The following is a 20300-nucleotide window of genomic DNA, read 5'->3' on the forward strand; positions in this document are numbered from 1 at the left end:
TAGACAAGTTTTTCTTCTTCTTTTTATTAGAGAAAACTAATACATTTCATTAAAAATCAACTTAAAATAGAACCTATATCGATTCTAAGAGTCCACAACACTCTTCAAATCCAAATCAAGATATGATGGTAAACATACAAAAGGAAAGACGAAAACACAAATTAAAGAATGATCAATGAACGTCTGAAATTACAATCACCAATTCATGACATTTGATAGAATCCTCATTGCGGTGATCACAACATCAAAACAATACCTAAGGTTGCATAATTTTAAAATAATTATGTTTGAATTTGAACATCATAATACAAATACTTTATATATCATCATATGTATTCATCTATATCTTTTAATTTTTATCTTCTACAACTTATACACATTTTAAAAATACACACAAAAACGAGAGAGTATTCAAAGTCAAAAATTTGAAGACAAAACATCATTTATCTTAAGCAAGATAAAGTCATAAATCTTCATTATTAAATGTAAGAAACAGTTTCCTTGTCTTTTAATAATAGACAAGAAAAACGAAGATGAAGTTTAATATTTATAAGTTGAATCCAGATCACAATGTAATAGTAATTCCTATCACTAGTTATTAGACCGTACTTATCCTATGTACTAACGATTATAAAAAAATCTCAAGTCCTAGATTCCCTCAACATGCTCGTGGCATAAATTAAGGAGAAAAACTCGGTTGGAAAAGTCAAATCTTCATACAAATTAATTGCAAAATGTTCCTCTCTAAGTGCACAATAAAAGGGAGCAAAGCTCTTTCGATTTTTCATACACACAAAACCCTTTCTTTCCTTAGCAACCCCAAATTCATCTCTCTTATCATACAACTCTATATTTGATTCTTTTCATGGTGAAAATGGCAGTGACATTCTTCATATGTGCACTTTTCATGACTTTGCTATTTGCTGCTTCAGCATTTGCTAATGTTCACCCCAGGTCACCAGAAGGTAATGCTCAACTCTAATTATGATACTAGTTCATATTTGTGACAAGAATGTGTTGTGCATGACATGTGTCACATGTTTCAATGTTTGAATCTAAGGCTCTATTTACTTTCTAAAAACAATTTCAGTTTTTCTTTTTCTAAAATTTGTGTTCATTTTTAAATTGCTAACATGGAAATGAAAGATTTGTATAATAAAGAATTGTGATAGAGAGAGGAATGAAGACAAACTCGAAATAACACATTTTTTAAAGAATAAAAAAAATAATGTTTTGCCATTTTTAACTTTTTCGAAAATGATAGATCTATTTTCAAAAATATGAAAAGCAATGGAGAAAAATATCAGATCTATATTCTTCTATATTTATTAGTTGAAGTGAAAATGAAAATAGAAAAAGTAAGAGTAGAAGAGCCTACGGCCCTACGCTACCTAACACATATTTGTTTCAAATATTACACTCTCATTCATGTTTCTAAAAATGAGCAGCGTTTGTATTACCTCACCTGTAGATTGAATGTGTCTACGGTATCCGACACCAGTGTGACATCTTAATATATATTATTAAATTTAGTTAAATTATTTTCTCAAAATAATGCATGTGTCGACATGTCAATATAATGGCCCGTGTCCGTATATGTGGTAGTGCTCCAAAGTCTATTAACTATGATATGCTTATTGAAGTGGTTATGTCAATGTATGTTCCTATGCTCTACATTTTTTTATTAAATAACTTGGTATTATGAAATGCTGATCCAAAATGTTGGTTTTCTTCCTTAAAGTTTTCTTCCAAAATGGGAACTTTGAGCAGCAACCAAACCCAAAATACATAAAGAAAACAAGACTCATTGGAAAACATTCACTTCCCAAATGGGAAATCAGTGGTCTAGTAGAGTATATCTCTGGAGGGCCACAACCTGGAGGCATGTTCTTCCCAGTGTCACATGGAGTCCATGCTGTTAGGCTTGGAAATGAAGCTTCCATCTCACAAACCATCAAAGTCAAACCTGGTACAATGTATGCTCTAATATTAGGAGCCACAAGAACTTGTGCTCAAGATGAAGTTTTGAGAATCTCAGTGCCTCCACAATCTGGTGAAGTTCCTTTGCAAACACTTTATAGCCTCAATGGTGATGTTATTGCTTGGGGATTCAAGGCTAGTTCTTCTTTGGTTAAAGTTACATTCCATAACCCTGGTATTCAAGAAGACCCTACTTGTGGTCCACTTTTGGATGCTGTTGCTATTAGAGAGTTTTATCCTCCAATGCCTACAAGAGGTAATGAATTATATCCATGAATCTAGACTCTCTATATTACTTCCATAGGTCTTGTCCAATCTCAACGAAACAAACTATTTCAGTCGTTGATTTGTTGAGATTGAACTTGATTGAACTGCCACTCACAGACACTCATCAGAGTAGGCGTATCCCAGTGTCGGACACGTCAGAACACCGACACATTTAATTACACTGAATTATGTGACTTTATCAAATTATTATCAGTGTCGGCATGTCAGTGTTCGTGCCGTGTCCGTTGTTCGTGTCCATATCTGTGCATCATCACATATCTATGTTTAATAAGACTAAAACATGGTCCCTTTTTGCAGCTAATTTGGTAAAGAACCCCGGCTTTGAAGAGGGTCCATTCCCAATTTTCAACACAACCAATGGTGTAATACTTCCTCCAAAACAACAAGATCTCGTGTCTCCACTCCCTGGTTGGATTATTGAATCTCTCAAAGCCATCAAATTCATTGATTCAAAGCATTTCCAAGTGCCATTTGGAAATGGAGCAGTGGAGCTTGTTGCAGGAAGGGAAAGTGCAATTGCACAAATTCTAAGAACAGTTCCAAATAAAGTCTACAACATGAAATTCACAATTGGAGATGGAAGAAATGGATGTCATGGATCAATGATGGTTGAAGCTTTTGCTGCAAGAGAGACTCTTAAAGTTCCTTTTAAATCTGTTGGAAAGGGAATATTCAAGACAGTAAATTTCAACTTCAAAGCAGTTTCAAACAGAACAAGAATCACATTCTATAGCTCTTTCTATCATACAAAGATCAATGATTTTGGACATATGTGCGGCCCGGTCCTTGATCAAGTTATAGTATCCCCCGTCGCTTAAACTTGTCTTATTCTCTTTTTCGACAATAAGTGGCATATTTCTAAGAAAAAAGTTGTTTAGAAATGAATGTAATTTTTCAGTGTAATATTAATTGTATTTTTTCAATTGTATTCTCTAATTAATATTTTTGTATTATTATGTATCAAGTTACAAATATATTATTAAAAACAATTTAAAACTCAAAATATATTATGCATCAAGTTCCAATGACAACACTTCTTTTCACTTTGCTTTATCAAATGTCACCGACGAAATTGTTGATTCGTCTGGATTGGTTGAACAAAATAGTAATGATCAGAATCCCTTCATCTTAGAACGAGCAATTCAGCAACCTGCTGCTCCTTTGGAGAATATTGTCACCAGATGTTCATTCAATTCATAGGTGCACAACTCTTTAAAAGAAGGTTGATCTTGTTAAACACTTGTCGGTTCAAGGGAAGGATTCGGAAGTATCTTTTACTCCTTATCTGACGAAGAATCAGAGGAAGAAATTGAATGAGACTGCTAAAATAAATTCCTAGAATACTCGCTCTAAGGTTGAAGCCAAGGGCGGTTGAGCAGTAAATTTATCCCTTAGGGCTGTTTCTCTTTGCTTAATTTTGGCCTTTTTTTTAATGCTTTTGTTTATTTTGCCCCCCTCCTTGTACATATTTTTTCAATAATATTATAAGTAAGTACGTAGCAGAAGATCAGAGTTTCTTGAGGTGTCAACAGAGTTGGGATGTCTAAGTTTCTCCTTGATGTTTAACTTCACTCTTGGCTCATAAAAAAAAAAAAAAGAACTTCATTAAATGTAGGAAATAGATTCCTTTTCTTTTAAAAATAGACAGAAAAGTGAACAACATGTTACCATTTACAAGTTAAATGCAGTTCACAATGTAATAGTAACTCCTATTGCTAGTTGCATATCGAAAAAATAAAACTCATATTACTAGTTATTAGACTGTACTTATCCTATGTCATAACTATCATATAAAACTCTTAAGGCCTAGATTCCCTCAACAAGCTCATGGCATAAATTAAGGAGAAAAACTCGGTTGGAACCTTCATACAAATTAATTACAAAGTGTTCCACTCTAAGTGCACAATAAAAGGGAGCAAAGCTCTGTCCATTTCTCTTGCACACATAAGCCTTTCTTTTCTTAGCAACCCCAAATTCATTTCTCTTTGGATACAGCTCCACAGTTGATTCTTTTCTTGGTGAAAATGGCAGTGACATTCATATGTACATTTTTCATGATTTTGCTATTTGCTGCTTCAGCATTTGCTAAGGTTCACCCTAGGTCACCAGAAGGTAATGCTCAACTCTAATTATGCTATTTGTTGTGCATGACATATGTCACATGTTTCATTGTTTGAATCTAAGGCTCTATTTACTTTTTGAAAACAATTTCAGTTTTTCTTTTTCTGAAATTTGTGTTCATATTAAATTGCTAACAAGGAGATGAAAGACTCGTATAGTAACCAGTTGTGATATAGAGAAGAATGAAGTGGCGCTAGGAAAAATTATATAAAATTGTAGATTGGTTTTAAAAAATTGTACAAGAAATGAAAGAAAAATATTGGATCTATATTCGACTAAAAAGTGGAAATAAAAACATGAAAATTAAAGAAGAGTCGTAAGTTACCTAATGCAGATTTGTTCCAAACATTACACTATCATTCGTGTTTCTAAAAATGAGTAGTGCTTGTATTACCTTCATATCTTGACAGTTTAGATTGAAGACGTCTACAGTATCCGACACCGATGCAACTTCTTATTATATATGTTTACATTCAATTAAGTTATCTTCTAAGATTATTGCATGTGTCGAGAAGTAAATATAATGTCGGGTGTCTGTGTATGTGTTCGTGCTACAGAGTCTATTAGCTATGATGTGCTTATTGAAGTTGCTAGGTGAATACCTTTGCTCTATACATTTATTTTGCATTATTGATATAATGAATGACATTCTGATCTAATGTTTAGATTGTGCTGTTCTGATTTTGCTTTGGTTTTCTTCCTTAAAGTTTTCTTCCGAAACGGGAACTTTGAGCAGCAACCAAACCCGGGATACATAAAGCAAACAAGACTCATGGGGAAACATTCACTTCCCAAATGGGAAACCAGTGGTCTAGTTGAGTATATCACTGGTGGGCCACAACCTGGAGGCATGTTTTTCCCAGTGTCACATGGTGTTCATGCTGTTAGGCTTGGAAATGAAGCATCCATCTCACAAACCATCAAAGTCAAACCTGGTACATGGTATGCTCTAATCTTAGGAGCCACAAGAACTTGTGCTCAAGATGAAGTTTTGAGAATCTCAGTGCCTCCACAATCTGGTGATGTTCCTTTGCAAACACTTTATAGCATCAATGGTGATGTTATTGCTTGGGGATTCAAGGCTAGATCTTCTTTTGCTAAAGTTACCTTCCATAACCCTGGTATGCAAGAAGACCCTACTTGTGGTCCACTTTTGGATGCTGTTGCTATTAGAGAGTTCTACCCTCCGATGCCGACAAGAGGTAATGAACCATGTCAATGAATCCTGATTCTCTGCAGGGTATGCAATTGGCCGAGTCCTATCTAAACAAATCCAATTGTTTTTGTTGGACTAGATTGATTTGCAGCGCTGCAGAGAATCTAACTCACATATCTACTTTAGGAAAATAATATATTTAAAATAGAGAAAATACTACTTTGATTATTTTGGAAAAACTACACTAAAAAAATTATGATGACCAATTTTTACTAAAGTCAATGTACATATTGTCTTTTTTTTTTTTTTTTAAAAAATAATAATTTATGATGACCAATTTTTACTAAAGTCAATGTACATATTGTCTTTTTTTAAAAAAAAAAAATAATAATAATAAATTTGACGAATGGAGAAATTATTATTAAATAAATTGACATTATTTTACAAGTGTCTCTAAGTGGATATAAACTTAATTTGTTAAGGTTATTAAAAAAAACTCTATATATCTTCTTTAATGTTGGGGTTTGTGTTTTGGTTATTTGAATGTGTTTAATAAGACTAGAACATGATCTCTTGCAGCTAATTTAGTAAGAAACCCTGGCTTTGAGGAAGGTCCATTCCCTATTTTCAACTCAACCAATGGTGTCATACTTCCTCCAAAACAACAAGATCTTGTGTCTCCTCTCCCTGGTTGGATTATTGAATCCCTCAAAGCCATTAAATTCATTTATTCAAAGCATTTTCAAGTGCCATTTGGAAAAGGAGCAGTGGAACTTGTTGCAGGAAGGGAAAGTGCCATTGCACAAATTCTAAGAACAGTTCCAAACAAAGTCTACAACATGAAATTCACAATTGGAGATGGAAGAAATGGATGTCATGGATCAATGATGGTTGAAGCTTTTGCTGCAAGAGAGACTCTTAAAGTTCCTTTTAAATCTTTAGGAAAGGGAACATTCAAAACAACAAGTTTCAACTTCAAAGCAGTTTCAAATAGAACAAGAATCACATTCTATAGCTCTTTCTATCATACCAAAATTGATGATTTTGGAAGTATGTGTGGCCCGGTTCTTGATCAAGTTATAGTATCCCCCGTTGCTTAAATTTGCCTTATTGATATGTGCCACAATAACTGTCACATTTGCGAGAAAGAAATTGTTTCAAAATGAAGGTCATTTTCAACTTTTGAGTGATATTTTTTTTAAGAAGCCGTCTATTATTAATTACATTTTTTTTACAATTGTACCATCTAATTAATACATTGTGTATCATTATATTCCCCTTTTACATTTATGAAATTGTTGACTACATTAATGTTTATCAAGGATAATTTGATAAAATTACTATTTATGTTTCTTTATAGTCTTTATTTCGTTGAAATAAATAAATGTGACAATGATTGTGAAACTAAGTGAGATAATTTATTTTTGATGTAAATATATAATTTCTGTGAAAATAAATAAGAATTTTTTTTCTTCATATTTATGTCTTCTCATTAAATTTATCTTCCCATATAAATGAGATCAATTTTGATATGTTCGTCACAAACTTAGATGTTAATTTGTCTATAAGTCTCTAAATAAATTTGAATGTTAATCTGTTTAGTCATTTAACCTGATAAATGCATGGATGAGTTTGGAACATCGATTGAAATTTCTATTGGGTCATTTCTCTTTGAATCAAATTTGGCAAGATCAACTAAATAAAGAGAATATGTTATTAAATCTTTCTTTATCACAAATCTTAAGGTATTTGATTTGTGTATCCTCTCACTTATAAATTGTTTAACATTAAGTTTAACATTAATTTTTCTATACAATGTGATACATCAAATTTATACTTGCCACAACAATCTTCCATTCAAGTTGGAGTGCACCCGTTCATCTCAGTTTGCTACCTCATGCATAAGCTTTTTCATCTATATACATTTGCACTGTCGTTATCAGAAAGTCTTTCGACACAAGAAGTTGGTTCCTTTTTGTAACCATTTACTCTCATACCACTATTGGTTCATTAGCGATGTACGAAAGATCATCACATTATATCAAGAGCGGTCATACAAAGAAATTTCTACATATCTCTACCCAAAATAGAAAAGGGGAGAAAGTGGAGCTAGTAGTTCCAATTTATATATATTTATTACAAATATTATAATGTATAACTTTGCTTATTTTGGGAAAATACTTTTGTCCATGCTGTGTAATTGTCCCTAACAAGATGTAAAGTCATTTCCTAGCGGCTAATGTAACTCAATATTATGCTTTACTAAGAGGGTTATAAAAACTCGTGTCTTTAGAGCACATGCTAAGCAACTTAAAAGTATAAATTTTTTCTTAAATTTTGTGCATTCAATTAGTTAAAAGTAAAAAAATCAAATTAAAATGCATTAATTACAAAAAAAATTCTACTTTTGATTCATTAACTTGTACACTCCATCCGTCCTGCAATAGATGACCCATTTGAAAATGTGCAATTTTGACCTAACTTACTTTGACCGTATTTTTCTACTAATATACAAAGATAAATAATATCATATAAGATGTCGTTAAATTCGTTTCGATGAGTATTTTCAAAATATCAAATTTTCATAATTTTTTCTAATATATTATTCAAGATATTTAAGCTCAAAGTTATGCATTGACATGCGTAATAAGGTCAACTGTGTCAAGTATTATGGGACGGAGGGAGTACCTTAAGAGCACAAGTTAGCATTTTCCAATGTTCAATTGATGTCATAATTTTTTTTTTGAAGAAATGTCATTTCTAAAAGGAGAATGTTAAATAGTGCCCGTGGGGCATTGGTTAAACAACCAAAACAAAGTTCGTGAGCTTAACTCAGTTGGTAGGGACAATGCATAATATATGAAATGAACGGGGTTTGAACATCGGCCACCACAAAAAAAAAAAAAAAACCAAAACATGTACTCCATCCGTTTCAAAATGAGTGTTACTTTAGCCAAAAAAATTTGTTTCAAAATGAGTGTCACTTTACATTTCCAATACAACTTTAATTTTTTTCTTCCAACATTACCCTCTCCAACTTTTCTCTCACACAATTTTCAATGCAACTTTAAATTTGTCTTTTTCTTATAAAGTAAGGGCAGTTTAGTAAAAGTGTTATATCTAATGATTGTTTCATTCCATTCCTTAATCTATGTGCAATTGGCTAAAGCGACACTCATTTTGAAACGGAGGGAGTAACTTTTTATAAAAAAAATAGTGTAATTATTACTTAATGAAAAATCAAAACTTATATTTTCAAGACAAATTTTCTATATATAGTTTCTTTAACTATTGCTTTGAAGACAACAGTTAGCAAGACCATTTTTAAAAAGTATGTATTTATATCATTTACTTATTTCAAATAGTTATGGACACCTCCATTTCTTTTTAGGAAATGGAGAGGATCTCAACTCAATTTACTCACCCTACATGTCTAACAAATCACTTGATTTTGGAAGTGCAGATTTGGACGGTGCAAAAACTTAAGATTTGTTTAGAAGTACATATTTGGCCGACACAACTCTTGATTTGTCTTGAAGTACACATGTGATGTGAACGAGTAAAAAAAATAATACAATGTTACTTTAATATTTGTACCTGCAAAGCGATTTGAGAAGTGGGAAGAGTTCCTCTCAAATATATTTCCATGTTGATCCAATTTGTTTTAACAGAATTCAGTTTGGTGAGTATACATATTGCAAAACTAGCTGTTTCATATTGATGTTTGGTAATGATCCCTTGTATCCACCTTAGATGCTAACTGTGATTTTTTATTTTGGTACCAACGCTTATTGTTTTATATTTCTTGATTTTGTAATAATATAAACAAAACAACTCATATTTTCCCATTATGTCTCCCTATCTAAAACCTCAACAGGAAAACAGGTGGTTTCTGCATGTGATGATGCATATGCATCAGTAGCATAACGTGAACATTTAATGCATGTGCTTTTTTTTTATGACAAAATTTAATGCTAGTGCTATGAATATTTTTATTTTAAGCATTATTCTGATAACTTAAGGTTTTAACCTGAGACATTAACTGTATTGTAAAGCTAGTATTGAAGGATAATGAATGCACACATGAAAGTATGCATGTTATAGAAGAAACGCAGAAATGTCAGACATAAGAAAGATAGTTTCTGAAATATTCTTTTTTAAAACAAAATGAAAGGGGAATATTATAATTTATTTAGAGGAAGTTACTAAGCAATAATTTCATAGAGTTAAGATTTGAACTCAGTTCCTCAAGAATAAAATTCTAAACAATTTATTGTTGAAATATATTTTTAATAACAAATGTTAATTAGTAGTGTGCTCGTGAGCTTAGCTCAGTTGGTAAGGACAACGCAGGGTTCGTGGTTCAAACTTCGGCCACCACAAAAAAAAAATGTTAATTAGTAGTTAGTTTTTCTTTTTTTCTTTTTTCGAACATGCCAAAATGAATTATATTAACAAAACCACAACAATCCCTTCAGCACAAGGCGTGCCAAAGAGACTACTAAATGTACAAGCAGTCCAATGAGTAACAACAAAACAGTGCTAGCCGATACTAATGCACACTTTCGTGTTTATTTCGATTAACGTAGTTGTGCAATGGCAAGTGTACCAGAAGTTTTCATTAAGTAATAAAGTTGGTAAGTAGAGTATCGTATCCACATGGATTGTTCTTTCGTCCGAACAATTCTAGTTACTTATTTTTGTAAGTTTGACGGTATAAAAGTTACTTGCAATTTTTATCTGTTTGCAATAGAGCGAATTTACCTGTTTTTAGTTGCAATTCCTTATAAAGATCATTTGTGATATAGTTCCTTAAAAACTAAAAATGATGGAGATGTTGAACATATTAAAGAGTTGACCAATACATTAACATTTCAGATAAAGATGTGGTGTAAAAGTCTCTTAGAGATCCTAGACGTTTAACTCATTGTCTTCGAGATCCAATGGTCCCACTACCTTAGTTGTAACTTAATGACCCATGACACGATCTGAATCGACCTGCTCTGATACCAAATGTAACACCCATACTAAACGTACCTAGGAAGTTTAGCATGTGCATACATTTGATACTGGATACATTAAAATTTACAACAATAAATTTTCGAACGAATAATCTATATACAACAAATCACGTTCGTACAAACAATAATTGTACATCTCGTCCATACATAAAGAATATGTCCTTCAAGGTCCATGTCATCCTGCCGCGGTACGAACGTGCACTTGCTGAGATATCCATCCGGCTACAAGCTTGCAAAACCATCCTGCTTATCTGAAACAAATAAGGATTGGGATGAGACATAATGTCTCAGTGAGTTCTACCTAATCCTAGGCTACAAGTAACCTCGGCAAAAACCTACGGTCACCACGTGTCTACAATACAACATGAGGGTTGATTATACGTGTGTGGTCATGCTTTCCTAGACGGTCGTGCATACAAGACCCGTCATAGGTTTATCTTACTTATCATAGGTCTTTACTATCATCATACGTGTCATGGCGGTTAAGGGTATTGATGTAGTAATTTTGCATCAAACAAAGTAAGTATTTTAATATCGTCTCCACAGGGAATAGTGCGTTATCAAGGACAGTTTAACATCAATTATCATTCCAAGTATTAAGAGTACTTGTTTGTTTGAATTGAAATGTAACTAGCTAAACTAATTTTCAAAATGTACAAGTTGAGATAAATAAGGATTGAAACTTGTTAGGAGTAGCGTTCCTTAACCAAGCGTCACACGTAACCTAATGATCCATACGAATTCTAGCTTTGTAAACAACATTATCACAATCAATTCTAAACTACCCTTCGTGTCCAAAGTGATATAATTATTTCTAAGTTATCGTTTAAACATTCGTGTCCAAATCCCTTAAACGATAACAAAGTCGATCGAATAACCTAATCGACCGTGTCCAGCCTGATTAAATATCCGAAAGCATTTCACTCTTGATTATGGTGATTATCACAAGATTAACAAAGATGTCAAGTATGTTAACCTAAGATATATTGCTACTCTAGCTCTAGATTCAAGAGTTTGTGTCCAAATCATCTTGAATCTTATTGAAAGCATTAACACAAGAATAACAACAATATTGAATATAAATTGCTAGAATCATATATTGCAAGATCAAAAGGGTTACATGTTTAGCAAGATCAAATACCTCTCATCCTAACAAAGAGTGTTTAGCTACTCATCATCATGGAAGCCTTGCAAGGATAGCTTGAAAAGGAAGGATTCATTACACTTGTGATGTCTCAACTAAGGAGTAAGCATCCAACTTCCAAAACCACTCTCACTCTATGAAGAACTACCTTCTTTCTCTCTATAAAATTACAAGCTAAAAGCTATCAAAAACTAAGAGAAAAGGATCCTCAAAATATCTAAGAAAATCCCAACATAATAATATCTTCAAGGAATAGCAAGTGGGTGTTTTATAGCCTCTGCCCTGCCTGAACTCGCAGATGCGAGCTACATCACTCGCAGATGCGAGTTGCTTCTCTGGACCAATGCAAAGCTGCCACGTCATAAATGAGGAGGTCAAACCGCCCTAACTCGCAGTTGCGAGTAAGGGAGCTCGCAGTTGCGAGTTGCTCGCATCTGCTACTCGCAGGTGCGAGTTTGAGTGCGAGCTGCTTCTCTCCTGGATCAGCTTCTGCCCAAATAGTGTTTTTCCATGGTTTTGGTCTTTAATCAGTGTCTTGAGGCTAATTTCTGCACAAAAGGATAGAGTAAGATATATAAAACGTAATAAGGCATTTAACACTTATTTCTCGGCTTTTCCTTCGATAACTTGTAAAACAAGTAACAAAAAGTGTATGAAATATAACATAAAAATAACACTTCTTGGCACTTATCAAACTCTCCCCAACTTATCTCTTTGTTTGTCCTCAAACAAAAGATTGAAAATCAAACAAGTAAATTACAAGACACAAGTACACAAGGCTTTGAAAACATCTTCAGATGAATGATTTAAAAGTGAATGCGCGGGCAAGTCTAAGTTTCCAATTAATCTAAAATTCTACTACTAACATGAGATGAGTCCTAAGTACAAAGTTCATGTCAAACATTTCAAAACAATAATATATTTATTTACGAACCACACCTAACACACTTCTATGAAAGTAGATAAACAATTGAAATCAAATGAATGAGGGTTATGAACACACATCCGGCAATCAAGTTAACATTCCAATCAAGTTATGTGTCCATCCAAATATCGTTTCAAAAGGCATAAAAACATGGATCAAAAGGTCTTTGAGGGTTATAACTTGGCTTGGCTACAAAAGAAATGTCATATGTGGGCAATTGAAATCAAAAAACCTATCAAAGAGGAACATTCCTTGTATCAACCATTAAAATTCACAATCTTTCCTACCAATCATTACAAACCCTTGGTGCTTAAACATGAAGCACTTTGATCTTGACAACTTATTTTCTTTTTGGATTTTTCTTTCTTTTTCTCCTTTTTCTTTTTCTTTTCATGTACACATTGCTTTTCTTTTCTTTTGTATTTACATCAACATGTTGTCTTGATCAAAGATAAATTTACACCATAGTACTTGACATAAGATTTACATCTACCTTCTCTCCCCAACTTGAATCAACAAATACCCTATTTGAATGTTCCTCTACTCTAAGGCAAAAGGGACAAATAAACAATGAAGTTTTAGGGTTCAACAATTAAAAACATATCAGAGTCCTAAAGTGCGTCAAGAATGAACTGAATTTTGAAAAATTTAAAGGCAACTTCATCAAGCATTGTGCTTATGAATTGACAGTTCATAATTGATGACTCCGATTCATTTGGCTCAAGTGGGTTAGCAAATACTCGCTCTTCTCACAAGGTAGGCTATTTGTGGTCAAGTAAGTTTCACTCAATAACAAAAAATGTGCCTTGATCACTTCCATGCCTTCACACAATTTAAAACAATTATTGGATTTAACATAACACAACCGAGTTAATCAATGAAAGCCGGTCTCCTTGCATATGTACAAACATTTGAGATTTCCTCACTTTAGGCTAGTACTACGTGGTTCACAAACAAATAAATTATTGTAAAGAACTAAATGAAATGAAATTTGCACAAAGTACTCGTTCCATATTCGAGTAAAAACCTAGAAAAACTGGAAACTTGTACCTTGGCTTTGCGCTTTAATCACAACTATGAATTGTTATCAATCATCTGAGATTTGAAATTAAGCAAGAGTGATATGCAAGAAACTTCCACAATTTTTAAATTAAAACCAAATAAAGTACTTGAAAAATACTTAACACATTATTTTACTACAAAATAAAATTAAACAATGCTAATATAAATAAGAACATCATAATACTAATTAACACGAAACAAAAGTTACCATACATCAATATCCAAAATACTTAAACAAAATACTAATAAAGCAAAGTATGAGTCAATGTGCTAAAATGAAATAACCAAAACAAAAGTATTGTTCACAAAGTAGCAAAAGAGAAAGTAAATAACAGCTAAGGAAGACAGCAAGAATTGACTGAAAGCTTGATAAAAAAAATCATTCAAAAAGGACTAGCTTTCAAATCTTTTCTTCCTCCTCAAGACTGCATGTCATCATCATCTGACCCATGAGGGGTTGAAGTGGCACTTGGAACATTTACCGGATCATCATCACCTAAACCACCAATATCCTCCATGTTCGCATCATCCTGACCTCTAAAGTCTTCACCCCCTCCAAAAGGTTTTGGCGTGTCCTCAGGCCAATTCACATACTCTTGAAAAGCTGGAGGTGCCATGAACTGGTCCATGATCTCTGGAGGGTATCCATGCTGCTGCTGCATAATGTATTGAGATTGCTGAAAGTACATGTTTTCCCGATGAATGGATGACATCATATTATAATTAAGCACATTATTCTCATGTTGCCATTGAACATAGCTAGCAAAATCAACACCAGCTGCTGGTGGGAATGGAAAAGGTGCATCTTGAGGCTCGGATTGTGAGGGAGGTGCCCTAGAAGATGAAGCTTGCTTACCCTTACCCTTATCTTTCTTAGATTGACCCATGATGTAACGGGTAATGAAGGCATCATCAATGGGGTTTTTGATGATTTCATGATAATCAGAGGGCATCCGCATGTGGGTGTCTTTAATCAAACCCATGATCAAACCAGGAAAAGATAGGCGAGTTTTTGGCTCACCATGGCCTTGAAGCACAACCTTTTTTAGCTCCCAAGAAATAGTTCGGGCAATGTCCACCTTAATGCCCTTGAGAATGTAGTAAATCAAGGGACGAACATCTATGGTGCAATCAGCCATATGGCTGTTGGGCTTGACATTGTGGAGGATGAATCGAAAGATAAGTTTGGCCGGTGGTTTCATCAATTTATATTGGGCAATGTGCTCTCTACCCGCATCACTTTTGTCATAAGTTTTCCCCTCTAACATTACAAACTTTTTAATCTCATCATAGGTGTCCTCAAGGAGAAAGTGACCTAGGTTTTGCTTCTTGTGAAAATCATCAATCCCATCCTCAGCCTCAACATCTAGGTCAAAAGGATTTCCTAGGAATGTGTTTATGGCATCACGATCAAACTTGATTGTCCTACCCCTCACAAAGGTTTCAAAAGTGAATGGATCAGTTTGGGGGTTTTGAGGAAGGGCATTGGCATAGAACTCACGCACCAACTCTTCGTTGATTTTGGTTATGGGGTTTAGGAGCCTGGTCCATCCTTGTTCAAGGAAAAGCTGGTGATAATTGCCATATGGTCCTTCAGGTTTGATTTGAACAACTCTCTCAGTCCACAAGGTCTGTTTAAGCAAGGCGTTGTACCTATTTTGGTGGTACCTAGTCCTAAATCTCTCTTGATCATAGGACTGGTTTTGGGTTGGAGGTTGAGGTACGGATGACTCGCCTTGCTTTCTCTTACCGGTGTTAATTTTTTTAGGTGCCATGCCTGCAAAACAACCAGAAAAATACCACACCACAATGGAATATACAATTAAAATCAGTATGGAACAAAATAACACAACTGCAGGTTGAATCACAGAAACATGCAGCAAGTTCTGCTGCAACTCGCAGTTGCGAGCAGAAACACTCGCAGTTACGAGCTATTGATGAAACTCGCAGATGCGAGCAGATTCACTCGCAGTTGCGAGTTGCCCAGAAATTGGCACAACGCAACTTTTTCAAAACTTATCTCAGTCGCATGGTTCTCTAACCTACACAAAGCATTTACAATCCTTGAATTGATAGAGAGATGAGAAAAATCATGCATTAAGCTTGGATTTCGAATTGGTCCACAAACCCTAATTTTATTTGAAAATTTTTACAAAATGGGTAATCAAAAATTGTGGATGCAACTGAAAGTATAATGATTCTGTGCATGATTTTTGTTTCTCTCCTTCATGTGGGTATCAATTTTACAGATTTAAAATCAATAGAACAATCAACTACCCTAGGGTTTCACATGCATTCAAAAATCATATCATAAAGCTTTAAGAACAATGAATAACATGGATTACAAACCTGAATTAATTGAGATGCAAGTGCAGAAAGAATAAAAAGAACAATGTGACTGGCTTTGACTTGAATGAAACTTTGAATGATTTAGGGTTTGTGTTGCCAAAGGTGTGTGTTGAGAGAAGAAAGTTTTGGAATTTTTGTGGTGAGAGAAACAAAACCGAAAAATGAAGGAGATAATGAGTGGGTGAGGAGAGTTAGTGGCATTGATTTTCGTAACTGCCCAAAAACTGCTGCTACTCGCAGATGCGAGCAGCTTTACTCGCAGATGCGAGTGAATTGGCAGTCAACATGGTCAAAGGCCATTAGCTCGCAGTTGCGAGCTATTTTACTCGCAGTTGCGAGTACTTATGGTTCAAACTTTTGCTCTCTGTTTGGATTCTGTTTTTGGATGGTGTAATGCTTGCACATGACTCTTGTATCTAATTATGCATTAAAACACTTAATGGACTTACAAAATTGGGTTGCCTCCCAACAAGCGCTTGTTTAACGTCGTTAGCTCGACGCCTTTTCTGTTAGGGTGGCCAAAATGAAACGGATAGCACATCATCCTTTGAAATCCTACGTTTTGGTAGGAATTCCATGAACTTTAGGAACAAAAGATTTGGAGTCCATGACCTCCCTAGCTTTGGTTTGAACAAGGCGTTAATTTCATCAATGACTCGATCGATTTCTACCTTGTTCATCTTCTTCCCTTTTGTTACCATTAAATCTTCCTTGATTAGTAACTGTTCCTTTTTCTCAACCACCGTTGCTTCTTCAATATCAACAATTGTAACTACCTCATTTTGAACAACAACTTCTTCAACAATCTCTCCGACTCTCTCAAACATGTTTGGATTATTTTCTTGTTCTTCAAGAGTGGATTGATTGTTGGCTTGGTTATCCATGATTTGTGCTTGAATCAACCCAATTTGAAGTGATAAAGTCTTCAATCTTTGGTTGGTATCTTGCATGTTTATCATGGATTGTTGCATGAAGATATTCAAAGTATTTTCTATCACCTTGTATCTCTCATCTTCATAAGAATGTTGCTGATACTGAGGATAGGATTCATACTCGGGTGGAGTATAGAAGTTGAAGTAACCATGATCAGCCATGATTTTGGCTAGGTGGTGATCCTAAAACGGAAACAACTAACAAGAAACTTTTCTTTGTTTATCAACAAGGGGTTAGTACAAACAACTATCAAATAAAGAAAAAATATTTACGGATTATATACAAATGCTTAAAACGATAAATCAATCATTCTATCTATGATAACTAAACACCATTCCCCAGCAACGGCGCCATTTTGATGTAGTAATTTTGCATCAAACAAAGTAAGTATTTTAATATCGTCTCCACAGGGAATAGTGCGTTATCAAGGACAGTTTAACATCAATTATCATTCCAAGTATTAAGAGTACTTGTTTGTTTGAATTGAAATGTAACTAGCTAAACTAATTTGCAAAAAGTACAAGTTGAGATAAATAAGGATTGAAACTTGTTAGGAGTAGCGTTCCTTAACCAAGCGTCACACGTAACCTAATGATCCATACGAATTCTAGCTTTGTAAACAACATTATCACAATCAATTCTAAACTACCCTTCGTGTCCAAAGTGATATAATTATTTCTAAGTTATCGTTTAAACATTCGTGTCCAAATCCCTTAAACGATAACAAAGTCGATCGAATAACCTAATCGACCGTGTCCAGCCTGATTAAATATCCGAAAGCATTTCACTCTTGATTATGGTGATTATCACAAGATTAACAAAGATGTCAAGTATGTTAACCTAAGATATATTGCTACTCTAGCTCTAGATTCAAGAGTTTGTGTCCAAATCATCTTGAATCTTATTGAAAGCATTAACACAAGAATAACAACAATATTGAATATAAATTGCTAGAATCATATATTGCAAGATCAAAAGGGTTACATGTTTAGCAAGATCAAGTACCTCTCATCCTAACAAAGAGTGTTTAGCTACTCATCATCATGGAAGCCTTGCAAGGATAGCTTGAAAAGGAAGGATTCATTACACTTGTGATGTCTCAACTAAGGAGTAAGCATCCAACTTCCAAAACCACTCTCACTCTATAAAGAACTACCTTCTTTCTCTCTATAAAATTACAAGCTAAAAGCTATCAAAAACTAAGAGAAAAGGATCCTCAAAATATCTAAGAAAATCCCAACATAATAATATCTTCAAGGAATAGCAAGTGGGTGTTTTATAGCCTCTGCCCTGCCTGAACTCGCAGATGCGAGCTACATCACTCGCAGATGCGAGTTGCTTCTCTGGACCAATGCAAAGCTGCCACGTCATAAATGAGGAGGTCAAACCGCCCTAACTCGCAGTTGCGAGTAAGGGAGCTCGCAGTTGCGAGTTGCTCGCATCTGCTACTCGCAGGTGCGAGTTTGAGTGCGAGCTGCTTCTCTCCTGGATCAGCTTCTGCCCAAATAGTGTTTTTCCATGGTTTTGGTCTTTAATCAGTGTCTTGAGGCTAATTTCTGCACAAAAGGATAGAGTAAGATATATAAAACGTAATAAGGCATTTAACACTTATTTCTTGGCTTTTCCTTCGATAACTTGTAAAACAAGTAACAAAAAGTGTATGAAATATAACATAAAAATAACACTTCTTGGCACTTATCAGGTATCCTAAGACCGCTATGCCAAGATACGCTAAACGCATCGAGGCCTAACATAACATATTCATGACACGGTCCTAAACCGGACGATTAGGGAAACCTAAGATCGTCATCGGTATACATTCATATCTTGTTCTATTTCATAACTTGTTCATGGCTAACATCATATCATAATCATAATCATACATAGACATATTCATTCATTCATTCATTCATTAGGTTAACGTTGAACAAACAATTATCATCTTGATTCATTTTACGGAGTGCCCCGGGTGGAGTAACCCTGAGTACAATCCCATACATACCGATGAAAACCTAGCTAAGGCACATCGGACTCCCTCAGTGAAGTGCGGGCCCCCCTTGTAGAGCTTATCCCGTTCTCACGACACCTACATCTTGTTTACTCAGTAACATGCGGGCCCCCCTTGCGAAGCTTATCCCGTTCCCATAATGAGAAACCCTTGAGATCCCAACCTAGCGTGGATCACAAGAGACATGACACCTACATCTTTCATTATTGTCATAGTCTTAAACATTCATGTAAGGTTAAACCTATACATGCTTTCTCATTTACCTCGGATCCGGGATCAATCCGATTAGCAGTAAACTACATACTTGTTCATACTTGACATAGTGGAGAGATTAACTTATCAATCCACGGCCTATCATGCGTGCATAATCATTCTTAATTATGTGCGAAGAGAATATACTTCACGATTAACTTAAATAGGATTCTTACTTAACATTCTAGTTCTCGACAAACTATGTCGTGGCTCTACATTCATTCCCTTTCTTAGTTCATCATCTACCCGAGCAATTCGGCTTAACTCTCTTATGCCATCCTTTCCATACATGTTAAGATTGCCATGATTTTCAATTCAAGAATCATTTGATGTTATGTGCATTGCCTAGATGTTGTTTTGGGGTTATAAAGTTGTAAAACGATGAAAGAAAGGCTTCATAATGCACCACTGACCCTACATTGAGCCAACAAGCCAAAAGCATGTTGGCTACTACAACAATTTTTTCCAATGGCGAAATCTATCTGGGCAGGATTCTGTGAATTTCGCTAATAGCGAAATATTTCGCTAATAGCGAGTATCCTCGGGTCTGTGGTGCAGATTTTGCAATTTTGACCCAAAACTCGTCCAATTCGATCCTGCAATGCAACATAAACTTCCAGCAACATATAGAGACATTTATAAACATATTTCATGGCAATTTAGCATATAATCAACAAGAATTGGCCAAAGGGACATTAGGGTTCTAAACCCCTAATTAACATAAATCCATTAAATCTCACAAGAATTTACACATCCCAAAGGTTGGAAACTATCTATAGAACTCACCTTAACATGTTTCTTGCATTTCCTTCATGCTTCAAGCTCAAACCCTAGCTTTTGTTTCATTCTTGATCCTCAAGTTTCCAACCAATCCATGCTTTAATCTCTTCCTCCACTTGTTTCTTGCTTGCTAAGCCACCAAAATCTATGCTTGATCACTAAAGGTGATGTTTGGAAGATTAAGAGAAGAGGGGGAGGGCGTGGGTTAGAGAGAAGGAGGAGAGAATCCTTTCTCTCAAAAACCTAGAGAGAGAAAGAGTTGTGAAAATGAAGGGAAATTG

At 34.7% G+C, this 20300-nt stretch overlaps 2 protein-coding genes across 2 annotated transcripts; both read left to right on the forward strand.

The window, feature by feature from the left end:
* The first annotated feature begins 786 nt into the window (after positions 1–786).
* LOC146929070 (protein TEEBE-like) lies at positions 787–3271 on the forward strand. Its single transcript, XM_085701151.1, has 3 exons — positions 787–965; positions 1742–2236; positions 2566–3271. Exons 1-3 carry the CDS (start codon positions 866–868, stop codon positions 3084–3086), a joined length of 1116 nt encoding a protein of 371 aa, XP_085557277.1. The 5' UTR covers positions 787–865; the 3' UTR covers positions 3087–3271.
* Positions 3272–4033: 762 nt separating this feature from the next.
* On the forward strand, positions 4034–6872 carry LOC146929071 (protein TEEBE-like). Its single transcript, XM_085701152.1, has 3 exons — positions 4034–4380; positions 5097–5591; positions 6125–6872. Exons 1-3 carry the CDS (start codon positions 4293–4295, stop codon positions 6643–6645), a joined length of 1104 nt encoding a protein of 367 aa, XP_085557278.1. The 5' UTR covers positions 4034–4292; the 3' UTR covers positions 6646–6872.
* The last annotated feature ends 13428 nt before the right edge of the window (positions 6873–20300 follow it).

The sequence above is a fragment of the Medicago sativa genome, chromosome 4 (genome assembly GCF_051527215.1).
Source record: "Medicago sativa cultivar Bolivia chromosome 4, Bolivia_mono, whole genome shotgun sequence".
In the NCBI taxonomy this organism is placed as follows: Eukaryota; Viridiplantae; Streptophyta; class Magnoliopsida; order Fabales; family Fabaceae; genus Medicago; species Medicago sativa.

What these genes read in the sequence shown, in the direction of transcription:
- LOC146929070 (XM_085701151.1), top strand. Translation starts at nt 866, where the DNA reads ATGGTGAAAATGGCAGTGACATTCTTCATATGTGCACTTTTCATGACT. An exon ending in TCACCCCAGGTCACCAGAAG is followed by an intron (nt 966 to 1,741) that starts GTAATGCTCAAC and finishes TCTTCCTTAAAG; the next exon opens with TTTTCTTCCAAAATGGGAAC. An exon ending in TCCTCCAATGCCTACAAGAG is followed by an intron (nt 2,237 to 2,565) that starts GTAATGAATTAT and finishes CCCTTTTTGCAG; the next exon opens with CTAATTTGGTAAAGAACCCC.
- LOC146929071 (XM_085701152.1), top strand. Translation starts at nt 4,293, where the DNA reads ATGGCAGTGACATTCATATGTACATTTTTCATGATTTTGCTATTTGCT. An exon ending in TCACCCTAGGTCACCAGAAG is followed by an intron (nt 4,381 to 5,096) that starts GTAATGCTCAAC and finishes TCTTCCTTAAAG; the next exon opens with TTTTCTTCCGAAACGGGAAC. An exon ending in CCCTCCGATGCCGACAAGAG is followed by an intron (nt 5,592 to 6,124) that starts GTAATGAACCAT and finishes GATCTCTTGCAG; the next exon opens with CTAATTTAGTAAGAAACCCT.